General features: G+C 42.4%; 1 protein-coding gene across 13 annotated transcripts in view; it reads right to left on the bottom strand.

Annotated features, from left to right (window-relative positions):
• Positions 1–17,329, bottom strand: part of DIP2C (disco interacting protein 2 homolog C) — a 294,103-nt gene that overhangs the window by 92,526 nt on the left and 184,248 nt on the right. For all 13 annotated transcript variants that reach the window (XR_009690071.1, XR_009690072.1, XM_061126603.1 and 10 more), the window contains 3 exons: positions 8,432–8,566; positions 3,621–3,740; positions 2,279–2,476 (listed from right to left, as the gene is read on the bottom strand). Coding sequence is in view for 11 of the 13 variants with exons in the window: in XM_061126603.1 (XP_060982586.1) it covers positions 2,279–2,476; positions 3,621–3,740; positions 8,432–8,566 (453 nt within the window). In the remaining 2 variants the exon portion in view is untranslated. The remainder of the gene's footprint in view (positions 1–2,278; positions 2,477–3,620; positions 3,741–8,431; positions 8,567–17,329) is intronic.

Below are 17,329 nucleotides of genomic sequence, written 5' to 3'. Positions count from 1 at the left end.
GATAAAAACTCTCAACAAAGTGGGTACAGAGAAAACATACCTCAACAAAATAAAAATCCTATATGACAAAGTCACAGCTATCAGCATACTCAACAGTGAAAAGCTGAAGCATTTCCTCTAAGATTCAGAAATAAGACAAGGATGCTCACTTTTGCCATGTTTATTCAATATAGTATTCTAAGTCCTAGGCAGAGTAACCAGGCAAAAAAAAAAAAAAGTATCCAAACTGGAAAAGGAAGATGAAAAACTGTCACTACTTGCAGATAACATGACATTATACATAGAAAACCTTAAGACAAAACAGAAAAAACAGAGTAATAAATGAATTCAGTAAAGCAGCAAAATACAAAAATCAATATACTGCTGTTATCAGAAAACTGCTGTCTATATACTAATAATAAACTACTAAAAAGAGAAACCAAGAAAAAGATCCTATTTATAACAACATCAAAAGGAATAAAATACCTCAAAATAAATTTAATTAGGAGGTAAAAGACCTGTACATTCAAAATTGTTAAGACTTGGGACTTTTCCTGGAGGTCCGGTGGTTTAAGGCCTCGTGCTTCCACTGCAGGGGGCACAGGTCTGATCCCTGGTTGGGAACTTAAGATCCAGCATGCCGCATGGTGTGGCAAAGAACAAACAAACAAACAAAAAAAAAACACTACAAAAAGCACAATGAAAATGAAGCCCCATAAAATCTGCATCTTAAAAAGAAACACACACGCTGTAAGACTTTGATAAAGCTGAAGATAATACAAACAAATGGAAAGATATTCTGTGCTCATGGATTAGAAAAAGCAGTTTTGTTAAAGTATCTGTACTACGCAAAGCAATCTAAATCCAATCCCAATCAAAATTCCAACAGCACTGTTCACAGAAATAGAACAAACAATTCTAAAATTTGTATGAAACCATGAAAGACCCCAAATGGCCAAAGTCATCTTAAGAAAGAAAAACAAAGCTAGAGACATCATGCTCCCTGACTTACCAGTAATAAGAACAGTATGATATTGGCACAAAATCAGACATATAGATCAATGAAACAGAATAACCCATAAATAAACCCACAGATATATGTCAACTGATTTATGACAAAGGAGCCAAGAAAGGGAAAAGGACAGTCTTTCAGTAAATAATACTTGGAAAACAGTATCCAATCAGCTCCTTGTCTGAACCTGGCAAGGGACAAGGGTCAGACAGGAAAGTCTTCTATCTTTCTGACTGACTAAAATCTATTTCTAAGAGTATAATTTAAAAAAAAAATTAATCCTATGCCCCATTATGGGTGAAATACCCTTTATCCACTAAGAATTTCCCAACAAAGCCAGAAGAAAAAAATTGAGACTATGAAAACAAACGCTCCTGAATCCCATTTCATTCCATGAGATGCACAGGATAATGATGGAGTCTACAGTGGGGGCCTTCTGGGCCCCACTAAAAGCTGGGTTATGTTACTTAACACAACACCTGGCTCTTGACCTCCATTGCTAATGGAGAAAACAGTTTCTTTTCTACCTGCAATTAGAAGAGCATTATTATCATAGAAATAAAACTGGAAGTTAAAAACGGTAATGTAACCTCACACGTGCAGATATAAGCCATCTTGTCTTTTAGTTATGAAGCTGATTTCTTTGCAACACTGCGGCAGAGTGTGTGAAAATGACCTGACAATTTGCTTTCTCCACGGCCCCTTATCTGTGCAGCAAAGAGAAAGGAATCTCTCTCGCATAGTTAACTATTTCCAAAAGTTTATGGACTGCATTAATCATACTGAATTAAGAGTTAAAGTTTCCTTCTCTTGCTTGCTAGAAAAGCACTGTGGAAATAGATTTTGTTTCTTCTGAGTGATGCATGTCAAAGAGTTCTATATACATTCTTTTTTGTTTCATTTCTTTAACTACCAATCCTTCTTCAAAGCATTAATTTAATATACATTCCAAGAGGTAAAATCCAACATCTTATTATTAGAGTTATAGTTACTGATTTTTGTATCACTTTCTGGTTTTTACTCAAAAACATTAACAAATAATAATTTTTCACATTCAAATCAAATAATTTTCCTATACTGGCTTGGCCCAAAAGTTCATTTGGGTTTTCAATAGCATCTTACAGGAAAACACAAATGAACTTTCTGGTCAATCCAATATTTCCTTTTGGGTTCCATTTATTTCCATACTGGAAACATAAGGCAACACAAATATAAACCGCCACCCTGAAACTGGCAGTTGCGTGCAGGTACAAGCAGACAAAAGGTGGATAAGCCTCAAAGAATTACCGTAAGTGAGGATGTAGAGAGGTTTTCCATTTGTGTCCATCGTGGTCAAGCATGGGGCCTTTGGTGAAATGGTCCCCCATCGCTGTAATGCTGCTTCTAAAGATGGGGGCCAATTTGTAACTACACCCAGCTGCTCCCCACGCATCGCCAACATCTGGGCTCCCTCTGGCTTTGGCTGGTTTGGATCTGGTTGTTGAACTAAATACATTTGAACACAGAAGGTTTTCAAGAAAAATACATCCATTATTAGCACAATCATTCTTATTCATTTTAAAGAAGCTAGAAGACTTATATACTTGAGTTAGAAATTTATTACAGGAAACATGCGCAGGTGCTTTTCTAGAATTAGAGCTACAACTCACATATGAGCCTCACGGATATAACCAAAGCATGTAATTCTTCCTACATCCAAGGCAATGTCGGGATGTGGAACTTAGGGAGACCTGACTGCATTTATAAACTGACAAGTAAAATTTTAACACGCCTAGGGTCTAACATTACAATAGCCATGTTTAAAACATCAATTCTCAACATACACCAGTAATTATAGACTCCAAAGAGTTCAAATCTGGCTGAAGTATATTGTGCCCTTAAATATGGAGATGTAAATTTGAATTTGCTACAACTACTATGAGTAACTAGCACAGCTCATATTTTCTTAAGTGAAACAAAGATAAATGCCCTATAATACAAACAATCTGCCCAACTCTTTACATGGGTGAGAATCTGAGAGGTGATTCTTTTTACTTCTGGGAAGGTTTCTCTTACTGCATATGACAGATGATTTCCACCTGCTGGCTGGAAAATCAACCATATCTTACTTGTGGCACAAGGACCAAGAAAATAAGGAGACTGGGTTTGATACAACAAGCAGTACTTTGTTTCAATTTTAGGTTTTCTTGTAGTAAAAGGCTCAGGAGCGTTCAGAGTGATGACATCCAGCTCCTGAAGCTGTCCAGAGAGGCAGCAAGGCAAGATTTCCACAGCTCACTCTGCATTCCTCTAAAGCCTATGCAGAGAGAATGCACTGCTTGTTGAGCTCAGGTTGTCTGATTTCCTTGCATTCCTGTAGCTTCATGGAGTCTTTAGAAAGAGGACTAGCTCATGGGACAAAATCACATGCTGCTCAGAATCAGTACCAGTGGTACTGACCCAGCTGTTTTGGGACTGAGCATATGTTTAAAGGGACCTTGCGGAACAGTACCTACAGTTTCTAGGCAGGATTCCTGTTTCCTGTGAACACCAAGATTATTGTTTTTAAAGATCAAACAACCCAAGAAATAACTACAGTTTATGGGGTCACAGAAACACTGGATGAGGGGGTAGGAAGAGGCTCTTTCACCTTCTAGCAGTTCTTCAAAGTCATCAACGAAGAATTCTCGTAAGGGTGGTCGTTTGGGTCGTTTGAGGGTATTGACAAGCTGCTGGATCTTTGCGGATACGCGGCTACTTACAGGCACACCTGAAAACAGAATCATGAGGCAGGTGGACTGACTCTCAGCACAAACCGCCATGAACAAGCAGCCACAGTAAAAACAGCTGTGGAACCACACTCTGTCCCATCTCAGCCAGGTGCCCTTTGTGTCCCTAGATGATTTCTGTCAACAAGAACACTCCGAGGAGAGTGGTCCCAGCATGTGGCCTTGCTGGGAAGCCTTGACAGAGAATACAGATGGGGCAGAAATGATTCTGTTTACACTGTGAGCTGTCTGGCTCTGGTGACTTTTGGAACAGCTCCAGACCACAGACTGGGCTTGGTCCCACCTCTATTCCTAAAAAAAGAGTCTGTCATCTCCTCATCCATACCCGTCCCAGGTTCTCCTCTGTCTGATCAGAAAGCTGATGAAGCAGCAAGACCTTCCCCAAGTCCCAGTCTCCCCTGAGACCACCTGTGCTCAGCCTCCAGTTGCCACCCTGACACCTCCCGGTGAAAGTACAGGGACCTGAGGTGATACAAGTGCGACTATCCTCTTTCAGGTGACAGCCGGGTCCCTTCTATATGCCTTTCAGACCCACTCTCCTGAGTGAACATTTAGGGAACACATCCTAGAAGCAAAGCAACCAGAAGTCTCTAAATTCAATTTCTGATATTAACACAGAACTCACATATATTAATATTTATTCACATGTACTGAGGAAAATAAACCCCACCTTATAATACGTTTCTTAGGATAATAAATGCTACATAGTTTTTAAAATGATCAGTGAAAAAAACATCAAGTTGTAAAAAACTTAAATAAATGAATGGAAGGAACACCAAGACACTGAAGCCATAATTGGATCAAATGTACCCTCCTCTGCAGGCAGATTTCATTCCTATTCAAAGCTGGTTAGAAACCTGAACCTGTAAATTACAGGCCTAGAACCTTCTAAGCTCCTGGACAAAAGAACCACACCCACAAGAGGTCTTTCCTGTTCTGACTGAGCCAGAGCCCTTTATCCATGGCACATGCGTGTGTGTTCAATCTCTCAGGCAAGTCTGACACTTTGTGAATCCATGGACTGTAGCCCATCAGACTCCTCTGTTCATTGGATTCTCCAGGCAAGAATACTGGACTAGGCTACCACATCTTCCTCAGGGGATCTTCCCGACCCAGGGATCAAACCCGTATCTCCTATGTCTCCTTCACTGGTGTGGGTTCTTTACCGCTAACATCACCTGGGAAGCCGTCCACCACACAGTGTCACAAAAACAGAACTCAGCTTTTGGAATGAGTATGACGGCTTTCAAGAAAATTTTTCTATCAAATAACCATTTTAATAGTCTCAAAATAGTCTATGAGCACTTTCAGAATTGAGACATTAAATATTTTACAATCTTGAAATTATATAAAAATATATACAACCCAGAATTATCAATATCTAAACATAATATTCCCCTATTAAATAGTCCCAGCTAACCAGATTTAAATTAAAGAAAGTAGGGGAAACCACTAGACCATTCAGGTATGATCTAAATCAAATCCCTTATGATTATACAGAGTAAGTAACAAATAGATTTAAGGGATTAGATCTGACAGAGTGCCTGAAGAACCATGGATGGAGGTTCGTGACACTGTACAGGACACAGTGATCAACCCCAAGAAAATGAAAGGAAAAAGGCAAAATGATTGCCTGCGGAGGTCTTAAAAATAGCTGAGAAAAGTAGAGAAGCTAAAGGCAAATGAGAAAAGGGAAGATATACCCATCTGAATGCAGAGTTCCAAAGAATAGCAAGGAGAGATAAGAAAGCCTTCCTCAATGATCAATGCAAAGAAATAGAGGGAAACAATAGAATGGGAAAGACTAGAGATCTCTTCAAAATTAGAGATACTAAGGGAACATTTCATGCAAAGATGGGCACAATGAAAGACAGAAATGGTATGGACCTAACAGAAGCAGAAGATATTAAGAAGAGGTCACAAGAATACACAGAAGAACTATACAAAAAAGATCTTCACAACCCAGATAAGCACAATGGTGTGATCACTCAACTAGAGCCAGACATCCTGGAATGTGAAGTCAAGTGGGCCTTAGGAAGCATCACTATGAACAAAGCTAGTGGAGGTGATGGAATTCCAGTTGAGCTATTTCAAATCCTAAAAGATGATGCTGTGAAAGTGCTGCACTCAATATGTCAGCAAATTTGGAAAACTCAGCAGTGGCTACAGGACTTGAAAAGGTCAGTTTTCATTCCAATCCCCCAAAAAGGCAATCCCAAAGAATGTTCAAACCACCGCACAATTGCACTCATCTCACACACTAGCAAAGTAATGCTCAAAATTCTCCAAGCCAGACTTCAACAGTACGTGAACCGTGAACTTCCAGATGTTCAAGCTGGGTTTATAAAAGCCTGAGGAACCAGGATCAAATTGCCAACATCCGCTGGATCATCAAAAAAGCAAGAGTTCCAGAAAAACAACTACTTCTGCTTCACTGACTACGCCAAAGTCTTGTGTGGATCACAACAAACTGTGGAAAATTCTGAAAGAGATGGGAATACCAGACCATTTGACCTGCCTCCTGAGAAATCTGTATGCAGGTCAGGAAGCAACAGTTAGAACCAGACATGGAACAACAGACTGATTCCAAATTCAAGGAAAAGAGTACGTAAAAGCTGTATATTGTCACACTGCTTATTTAACTTATATGCAGAGTGTAACATGAGAAATGCTGGACTAGATGAATCTGGAACCAAGATTGCCAGGAGAAACATCAATAACCTCAGATATGCAGATGACATCACCCTTACGGCAGAAAGTGAAGAACTAACGGGCCTCTTGATGAAAGTGAAAAAGGACAGTGGAAAAAGTTGGCTTAAAACTCAACATTCAGAAAACTAAGATCATGGCATCTGGTCCCATCACTTCATGGCAAAGAGATGGGGAAGCACTGGAAACAGTGAGAGATTTTTTTGGGCAGATCACTGCAGATGGTGACTGTAGCCATGAAATGAAAAGATGCTTGCTTCTTGGAAGAAAAGCTATGACCCACTTAGACAGCATATTAAAAAACAGAGACATTACTTTGCCAGCAAAGGTCCATGTAGGCAAAGCTATGGTTTTTCCAGTAGCCATGTATGGAGGTGAGAGTTGGGACTATAAAAAAAGCTGAGCGCTGAAGAATTGATGCTTTTGAACTGTGGTGTTGGAGAAGACTCTTGAAGAGTCCCCTGGACTGCAAGGAGATCCAACCAGTCAATCCTAAAGGAAATCAGCCCTGAATATTCATTGGAAGGACTGATGCTGAAGCTGCAACTCCAATACTTTGGCCACCTGATGTGAAAAGCTGACTCATCAGAAAAGACCCTGCTGCTGGGAAAGACTGATGGCGGGAGGAGAACGGGACGACAGAGGATGAGATGGTTGGATGGCATTACCGACTCAACGGACATGAGTTTGAGCAAGCTCCGGGAGTTGGTGATGGACAGGGAAGCCTGGCATGCTGCAGTCCATGTGGTCGCAAAGAGCAGGACATAACTGAGCAACTAAACTCAAATGAATCTGGTTTGGATGAATCAGAGATTATTTCTCAAGGCCACTGGCACTCCAGCTTCAACAGGACACACACATCATCCCAGGACCCAGCTCATAGTTTCTCATGTGTTAGGTCTGGGATGCGGCCCAGAACCTGTTTTCCAACAACTGCCCCATGTGGTTCTGATACAAGATGCTATCACACCACTGGACTGGACAACAGATGAATTTACCTGGGGGAGGAGGCGAAGATGATAAATTTAAAAGACAACAACAAAGATACTAAAGTGGTGAAGACAAGGACAACAGTTATGACGGATTCAGTGAACACTGGATTTAGTGGAGGACTACACAGACATCGACACTGAGAAGCAGTCCAGAGAAACCAATCATACTGGACACTGGACTGACTCCAGATGTACTAACAGAGAACTCACAATCCAGCGACCTTGGGCTCTGACCACAGTGAGGAGGCATCAGCCTGTTGGAGGCTGGGTTCAGGCCTCCTCATCACCCCCGAGTCACTGTGTCACAGACACAAGCTCAGTGGTATAGAGGGCACACAGAAGCTACTACAGACATCTTCCAAGACAAGAACACTTTACATCATCATCAGGTTCCATGCTAACTGTCATAACCCTAGAGGTCAAGGAAAGCAGAATAAAGCATAAAGTTCGTGTGCTAGCCTGTCACTTCAGGAGGGGTAACAGGAAGATGTTAGAGCATGCAAAGATGAAAGATTCGAGGAATAAGAGAACCCCAATGGCTGTATACAAATCACCAACACTTTAGTCAACATGGAGGGAGAAAAGGACCCTCTTTCTTCCAAAGTCTAAAGCACCACACTGTCCATCTCTGTCAATTATTTCAGTTGTGTTTAGCTCCATACTGACCTCCAAGTACTTGTTCATAGTCCTGACACCTGCACTAATTTTGTAACTTTGGAATCAACATCATTCACCACCAAAAACAGGATTTTATCAAATCTTTTTCTTCTCGTGACTAAACACCTACAACAAGGAGTAACTCTTGCCCTTGGAGACAGTCTGCACTTCCTGTAACTGCCACCTTCTAGGGAAGCTCATGAAGGCCCTGATAAGCTCATGAGCCAACTGGGTCCCTAGAAGAAACACATCCAGTCAGGGCACAGAAGGGCACTTGGAATTTACAAGGGAGGAAAACTTGCTGGAAGACATACCATCACCAGTCTCCATGAGCTCAGCATTGCCGTACTTCGGGGCTGTCCGTGACGTCGTGGAGCCCTGCGGCCTTTCTACTTGTATTGCATGTTCTGAGGTGTAAGTGGTTACGTCAGGAGGTGCAGAGTGATTTTCTGTAAAGAAGCAAACTATAAGTTTTCTGGTAATCATGATACATTTATTATGAAAGCTACATAAGCAGTTAAGTTTTCTAAAATGCCACATCCTAAGAAGAGTACAAGATTCTGAATCAAAAACTAGAACAAAAACTTCAGCATAAAGATGGTCTTTACCATAATTTACACTGCTCAACATGAACAAAGTTAGGTAAAACTTCAGACACAGTATCACTGCAGAACCCACATCAATGACTCACTGTAACATTTTAATTAGAATAATGTCATCAAGTGGCGAATGGAAAAAGATAGCATAAGTTATGTGTTTGCTCATAACAGAGTAATTTTCTTATTTGTCATAGCAGAGGCAGTTAAGAGTTCAAGCTTTAGACATAGAGAGCCTGGGGTTTGACTCCCAGTTCTGCAAATTCTTGAGACCTTGGAAAGTATGCTGACCTCTATACTTTGGTCTCTTCATCCACCAAATGGGAAAAATGGTAACTAGTTGCTTGTTGGATACACATATGGAAATGAGTTAATATATGTGAAGTTTGTAATACGGCACAGGAGGGGTTATCAAATCAAAACTATCCCCAAGAAAAAGAAATGCAAAAAGGCAAAATGGTTGTCTGAGGAGGCCTTATAAACAGTGGAGAAAAGAAGAGAAGCGAAAGGCAAAGGAGAAAAGGAGAGATATATCCATCTGAATGCAGAGTTCCAAACAATAGCAAGGAGATAAGAAAGCCTTACTCAAAGATCAATGTGAAGAAATTTCTAGAAGAGAACAATAGAATGGGAAAGACTAGAGATCTCTTCAAGGAAATCAGATACCAAGGGAACATTTCGTGCAAAGATGGGCACAATAAAGTACAGAAATGGGAAAAAAAAAAAAAAAGGACAGAAATGGTATGGACCTAACAGAAGCAAAAGATATTAAGAACAGGTGGCAAGAACACACAGAAGAACCATACAAAAAGATCTTAATGACCCAAATAACCACAATGGTGTGATTACTCACCTAGAGTCAGACATCCTGGAGTGTGAACTTAAGTGGGCCTTAGGAAGCATCACTATGAACAAAGCTGGTGGACGTGATGGAATTCCAGCTGTGCTATTTCAAATCCTAAAAGATGATGCTGTGAAAGCGCTGCACTCAATATGCCAGCAAATTTGGAAAACTCAGCAGTGGCCACAGGACTAGAAAAGGTAAGTTTTCATTCTAGTCCCAAAGAAGGGCAATGCTGAAGAATGTTCAAACTACTACACAACTGCACTCATTTCATATGCTAGCAAAGTAATGCTCAAAATTTTCCCATTAGGCGTCAACGGTACGTGAACCGAGAACTTCCAGATGTTCAAGCTGGATTTAAAAAAGGCAGAGGAACCAGACATCAAATTGCCAACATCCAGTGGATCATTGGAAAAGCAAGGGAATTCCAGAAAACCATCTACTTCTGCTTCAGCAACTACGATAAAGCTTTTGACTGTGTGGATCACAACAAACTGTGGAAAATTCTTCAAGAGATGCGATTACCAGACCACCTTACCTGCCTTCTGAGAAATCTATATGCAGGTCAAGAAGCAACAGTTAGAACCTTACACGGAAAAATGGACTAGTTCCAAATTAGGAAAGGAGTACGTCAAGGCTGTATATTGTCACCCTGATTATTAAACTTACATGCAGAGTACATCATGTGAAATGCCAGATTGGATGAAGCACAAGTTGGAATCAAGATTGCCGGGAGAAATATCAATAACCTCAGATATGCAATAACATGGCTGAAAAGGAAGAAAAACTAAAGAGTCTCTTGATGAAAGTGAAAGAGGACAGTGAAAAAGTTGGCTAAAACTCAACATTCAAAAAACTAAGATCATGGCAACTGGTCCCATCACTTCATGGCAAATAGATGGGGAATAACTGGGAACAGTGACGATCTTTATTTTCTTGGGCTCCAAAATCACTGCAGATGCTGACTGCATCCATGAAAGTAAAAGATACTTGCTCCTTGGAAGAAAAGTGAAAAAACTGAAAGTCACTCAGAGTCTGACTCTTTGAGACCCCACGAAATATACGGTCCATGGAATTCTCCAGGCCAGAATACTGGAGTTGGTAGCCTTTCCCTCCTCCAGGGGATCTTCCTAAACGAGGGATCAAACCCAGGCCTCCCACATTGCAGGCAGATTCTTTACCATCTGAGTCACAGGGGAAGCCTAAGAATACCGGAGTGGGTAGCCTTTCCCTTCTCCAGCGGATCTTCCCAACCCAGGAATTGAACCAGGGTCTCCTACACTTCAGGTGGATTCTTTACCAACTGAGCTATCAGGGAAGCCCCCTTTGAAGAAAAGCTATGACAAACCTAGACGGCATATTAAAAAGCAAAGACATTTCTTTGTCAACAAAGGTCCATATGGTTTTCAAACCTATGGTTTTCCCAGTAGTCATGTAGGGATGTGAGAGTTGGACCATAAGACATTTAAGTGTCAAAGAATTGATGCTTTTGAATGGCGGTGTTGGAGAAGACTTGAGAGGCCCTTGGATTGCAAGGAGATCAAGCCAGTCAATCCTAAAGGAAATCAACCCTGAATATTCATTAGAAGGACTGATGCTGAAGCTTCACTCCTTTGGCCACCTGATGCAAAGAACTGACTCATTTGAAAAGATTCTGATTCTGGGAAAGATTGAAGGCAATAGGAGACGAGGATAACAGAGGACAAGATGGTTGGATGGTATCACCGACTCAACACACCTGAGTTTGAGCAAGCTCTGGGAGATGAAGGATAGGGAAACATGCATGCTGCAGTCCATGGGGTCTCAAAGAGTTGGACATGACTGAGTGACTGAACAACAAATGTGAAATTCTTAGAACAATTCATGATAGAAAGTGAACCTCTAAAAAATAGTGGCTATTTTAATATCTGTTTTAGCATGAACAGTATTGAACAGTCCGGCCATTCAAAAACAATTGTTTACATCTAATGTGTATGGGCAGAGAAGGCAATGGCACCCCACTCCAGTACTCTTGCCTGGAAAATCCCATGGATGGAGGAGCCTGGTAGGCTGCAGTCCATGAGGTTGCGAAGAGTCAGACATGACTGAGCAACTTCACTTTCACTTTTCACTTGTATGCATTGGAAAAGGCAATGGCAACCCACTCCAGTGTTCTTGCCTGGAGAATCCCAGGGATGGGGTCACACAGAGTTGGACACGACTGAAGTAACTTAGCAGCAGTAGCAATGTGTACAGGATACTGTGTTTTGCACAATGAGACATGTGGTGGGCCCTCCACACATTATTTGATGATAAAACTTAAGAACTTAAATGGTTAAATGGAGATAGCACAATTTTGCATTTATTAAATAAGACATATGACTTCCCTGGTGGTACAGTAGATAAGAACCCATCTGCCAAAGCAGGGAACACGGGTTCAATCCTTTATGACTGAGCCTGCATGCTCGAACTACTGAAACCCATGAGCTAGAGCCTGAGCTCAACAAGAGAAGCCACCACAATGAGAAGCCCACAGACCACAATTAGAGAGTAGCTCCCGCTCTCAGCAACTGGAGAAAGCCCACACACAGCAAAGACCTAGGCACAACCAACCATAAATAAATATTTTGAGTATGTCAAATGAGACTCGTGATGTCATTTTATACATATTAAGTTCTAATAATGGGTATTTTACTATTAATTTTGATTTGTTAAGCCTTACAACACAGAAACTAGTAAGATTTAACTAGTTTGTCAAGATTCTGTAATTCCACGTGACAGAAGCATAATATTTTGTGCTGTCAAAGGGGAGTAGGTACTGGAAAGCCTTTCTCCTGTGGCCATTGCCTACCTTGGCACTACAAATGAAGGCCAATTTAAACTGTGAACTCACTAATGAAAAGCACAAGAATGAGGAAAAACAGAACACCAAAGAGATCATGGAAAGAACACTGTTTACAGACTGTGCTAAAAAGCAGCCAGGGCATGCCCAGTTGACTTTGCTGGGAACCTGTATGCCAGGGACCTCAAATTTTAGCTGTTTTGCAAATGTATGGAAAACACCTCAGTCATGGGTATTGTTAGGAGGTTGCAGGTAATTTTAACAAGTAGGTAGATTGGCAAGTCCTGAATTCGCCTGAAGTGAAGAGACTGACTTCTGTGGCAGTGAACATGTGTACATTAAGAGATATTACACCAAGTGAGACTTGAGGCCAAGAAATATTAACCTGAACTCCTAGGTAAGCTTCAAATGTAGCAACAGTCCAACCAATGCAGGTGCTTAGGACTCTGGAGACCCTTGAGCCCAGGCACACTAATCAGCATGTGGAAAACATACATGGGAGCTGAGTGCTGGGCCACCAGGAATCACCTGACTAGTCCTCAGACCTCATCACCTGGGACCGGTTACCGACTTTCCTATGCCTCCATCCCTCATCCTGTAAAAGGAGGTGATAATGACAGTGCCTACCTCTGAGTGACAGTGGGAATCACATAGATATAGGGACACAAGCACTGGTGTTACCAGACATGCAGACAGATGTGCCAGGAGAGGAAGACATGGGCAGCTCATGGTACCAACAACTACTCTTCCAGAGTCTGAGCCTGGAGATCACTGATAGATAACAGCTGGCATCAGCCGCTAAGCACCTAAGCACAGGCCATCAGTAGAGAGCCCAGCTCCCCACTTCTCATCTCCCTGTTCCAGAAGTGCCCAGACTGTTATGTACTGAATTATGTCCTCTCGAAATTCACATGTTGGAGTCTAATCCCCAGGTCCTCAGAAGGTGACTGTGTTTGGAGACAGTGGTCTTTTTTAAAATAAATTTATTCACGGTTGTACTGGGTCATCATTGCTGCCTACAGGCTTTCTCTAGTTGTGGCGACCAAGGGCTACTCTCCAGTTGTGGTGTGTGGGCTTCTTGCTGCAGTGGCTTCTCTTGTTGTGGAGCATGGGCAAGGGCGCACGGGTTTTAGTAGTTATGGTGCAAGGGCTTAGTTGCTCTGTGGCATGTGGAATCTTCCCAGACCAGGGACTGAACCCATGTCCCCTGCACTGGCAGGTGGATTCTGAATCTCTGGACCACCAGGGAAGTCTGAGACAGTGATCTTTAAAAAGATAATTAAGGCATAAATGAAGCCACCAGGAAGGGCCCTAATTCAATCTAACTGGTGTCCTTGTAAGAAAAGATGAGGTCACAGACACCCACAGAGAAGACAGCTGTTTACATGCCCAGCCGAGAGGCCTCAGAAGAAACTGCTGACACTGTGATCTCAGACTTCCAGCCTCCAGGATTGGGAACCAAGGAATGAAAGTTGTTTAAGCTGTGTTTAAAGTGCTTTGTTATGGCTGCTTGAGCCACCTGACACACACCCTTAAGGGAAATTTCTTAGATCACAGCCCAGAAAAAGCTCACCTGTTAGAGAGAGGAGCGTGGGGGTGGGATGCTTTGTCAGACTCCTGAGGACCATTCAAATGACCTCCTTAATATTTCAGACACTGTATTCATTCATTCTCTTCATCTCCCTTGCATGTGCTTTTGCCAAACAGACCTTATTTCATGTTTCAATATAATCTAGTTCTCCATGGCTGAGTAGTTAACTCACAGGGGCCTAATATTTCAAATAAAACTACAATAGATGCCAACATATGATGAGTAACATTTCAAATTAGCCACATAAGACAAAAGCAGCTAAAACGTTAAGCTTACTGCATTTCCATCTTAGTCAGATTTACTTGTTTCTGTTACATGGTAGCCACATCACTGTGATGGCCAATAAGTCTTTGTGCTGAGCAGCCACTTTGACGTTGGGAAAAGGAACCATTCCAATACATCTAGTGATTAAGACATAGGAGCAGTGACAGCTGCGTGACTTCAACGTGCTTTCCAAATTTATTTATATGCCAGCCCCTCCCCCCTCCCCTGCAAACTCCCCGCATATGCTGTCACTGCAGGATCATAAACCCAGCAGCTGGCTGCTGTTATGAAGCCAAGAACATTCTGCCACTGCAGTGACACACAGTGCCCTGATTCATTTGGACAAAGATCAGGCCTCCAGGTATTTAACTCTGAGTTCAATACCTATTTTTCGGTAGTGTTTAAAAGACTTTTGTATATAAAAGATGCTCGGGAAACACTTGATGGGTAAGATAAAACAGAGTGTGGCTGAAGGTGCAGGTTCAAAGGTCTAAAGTGCGCATCAGCCCCAGGCTTGAGACCTATCAAGTCCAAATGCACCAGGAGCTGAAGACTAAGGATTCTCATCAGAGCAGGTTTGCATCTTCTGAGCCAGATGACCCACTGTTCCTGAGATCAATTTCCCAAAACTCTTAAAATCAACAGAAAAATGGCAGCCATCTTTCCAGTCACCTATCAGGTGTCACCTCCTTTGTGACTGCCCCAGAGCTACTGTGACAGCTTTGCACCTATTCCCTGACAGGTGGGACCTGTTCCATCCACCCTGGTATGGCTTCTGTTCCCAGCAGCTGCCATGGGTTCCTGGAATCAAGGCACTAGGAGAAGATGGGAGGGGAGTGTGTTTGGCCTTCTTCCAGGACAGTATCTGCGGTCTTGGCACCACCAGTACCAGAGGTCTATCTCACTCACTGTATCCCTCTCCCACTCAGGATGTTAGTCTGTTACACTTGCCAACCATCCAACCCTGTGGACAGCTGTTTTAGCCATGACCATTTCAGGGTACTAGCTTATCTTCCTGCTCAGCTCCACCATGGGATTCCATGTGTCCTTGAACTACCCCCCTCCCTATCTCCACTCTTGCAGGCGTCCAGCTCAGTCCGGCGCTTGTGTCCTACTCAGATGCTGAAGTTGCCCAACACCCAGCTCACATCGTTTTCACTCTGCAAACATCGGAGTGATAGTTCAAAGAAAGAATGAACACAAGAATGAGTACACCAGAGCACTTGATGACTGGAGATAACATGCTTCTGTTTCTCACATTGCTAAAAGGCAACTTTCCTTAATTCTGACTAGGGACCTCAGGGGTCAGTGGTCAGAGAAGCTACTTTCAGCCTGTTATTTTTAGTCCCCAAACAACTTCTAAAATAAGAGAAGAAAAAGAGGAAATCTGTTCTTCATGTGTAGAAAGCTAAGTACTCGTGGTCCACTAACTGATGACAGATAAGGAGAGCCGTGTTAAGGAACCCAGCCTTCCATCTGTCAACAGGGCCCTCCCAAGTCTCCCCCGGTCAATACGACCTCTTCTGTCACTGAGCAGGAAGTAACGTAGGCCCTCAGACCACCCGTCCACCCAGCTGCCCTGGCTTCCTAAGACGACATGGCTGTGCCCTCCACATGGCAACAGAAAACCGGGTTCCTCAGTGGAAACATGGAGGTAACACCCGGTGAAAGGCGCCTGCAACAATGCTGAGGGAAGCAGTCAGAGCATCCAGCTTGTCGCTGGAGCTGCTGCTTGGCTGCCCACTGTACCAACCTGTCTTCCATGTGCAGGTCACCAAAAGAGCAGGCCTTCCTCCTTGGTTTCCCCTGAAACATCCAACTCCCCAGTGTGACAGAAGCCCCAACAGGAGGGTTCTACTGGTGTGTCACCCATGGGTCATATTGACACATGACAATGTAAGTGAAGATTTATCTCCTTACTCTTTAATAATCACTCGGGGACAGAACAGATTCACTCACAGAGCCACAGAAACACACAGTAATTGATGGAAGAGTCTCACAGGCCTTGTGTTACCTAATGCAAATTTCCTTTTCCTGCTTACTTTTTCAATAGCATGGCTTAAAATTCTCTGAAACAGGAGCTGGCAAACTATGGCTCACAGGGCGGCCTGTCAGCTGTGTTTATAAATGAGGTCTTGCTGGTGCACAGCCACGCCTGCTGTTCACGCATGGTCTGTTGCTCTTGAGCCAGGGCAGAGGAGCAGCAGCAGGGACTGTATGGCCCACAAAGCCTGACACCCACTCTCTGGCCCTTTCCTGGAAAAACTGGCGGACACTGCCTCTCAATCAGGAAGCTCCAGCTGCAGGGGACGCCCTGGCCAGGAAGGGAGGCAAGAGTGTCGCAGAGAGACCCCAGCCCCAGTGGTGCAGGCTTTGCTAATACCACCATCCTTGGTGTGTAGTTAGTATTTTAAGACTGTAAATGTCTGAAAAGTATCAGTAAAGAGATTACAAAAGAACTGATACTATGGATGATTATACGTAAATAAATTATGGTTATTTATTACATTTAGCCCTCTGAGCAAATTCCCTAGAAAACCAGAATCTAGATCCTAAGCAAATGCCAGGCTCCAGGCTGATTATGCATCAAGCACATGAAGGCACGTCTACCTGCTTAGCAGGATCAATGCAAGAAACCTGACGAGAATTTCCTTGCTGATACAAACAGCAGTATTCATGCTGATAAACTCTATGATACTCTGGAAATGCAATTACTTCTATGAATATCTGGCTAATGACAATATACCCCAACACATGCAGATGAAACCTATATGTGACGATATCTCAAATGTATTAGTCACAAAGGATGACACACACCTTACCTACACATCTGTAGCTCATGAAGAAGTCTCTTTAATTTCCTGACTATACAAATTTTGATGCTGAATGTACAACAATGTTATCTATTCTGCTTTGTTCTTATTTCTTAATCTAGAAATGTAGTAATAGCTTCTTTTCACTTTCTCTATTCCATGTAGCTAATTCTGGTAATATTTTACTCCAATGCCTTTTTATAAATATACCTCTTGAAGTTTCAAGTGTTGCTTTAATTCTTCTGGTTACTCTAAATTATGTTCCTTGACTTTTGATAAAGTA

Source organism: Dama dama, chromosome 23 (assembly GCF_033118175.1).
Source record: "Dama dama isolate Ldn47 chromosome 23, ASM3311817v1, whole genome shotgun sequence".
Lineage (NCBI taxonomy): Eukaryota > Metazoa > Chordata > Mammalia > Artiodactyla > Cervidae > Dama > Dama dama.
This window is presented reverse-complemented; position numbering and strand designations above follow the sequence as displayed.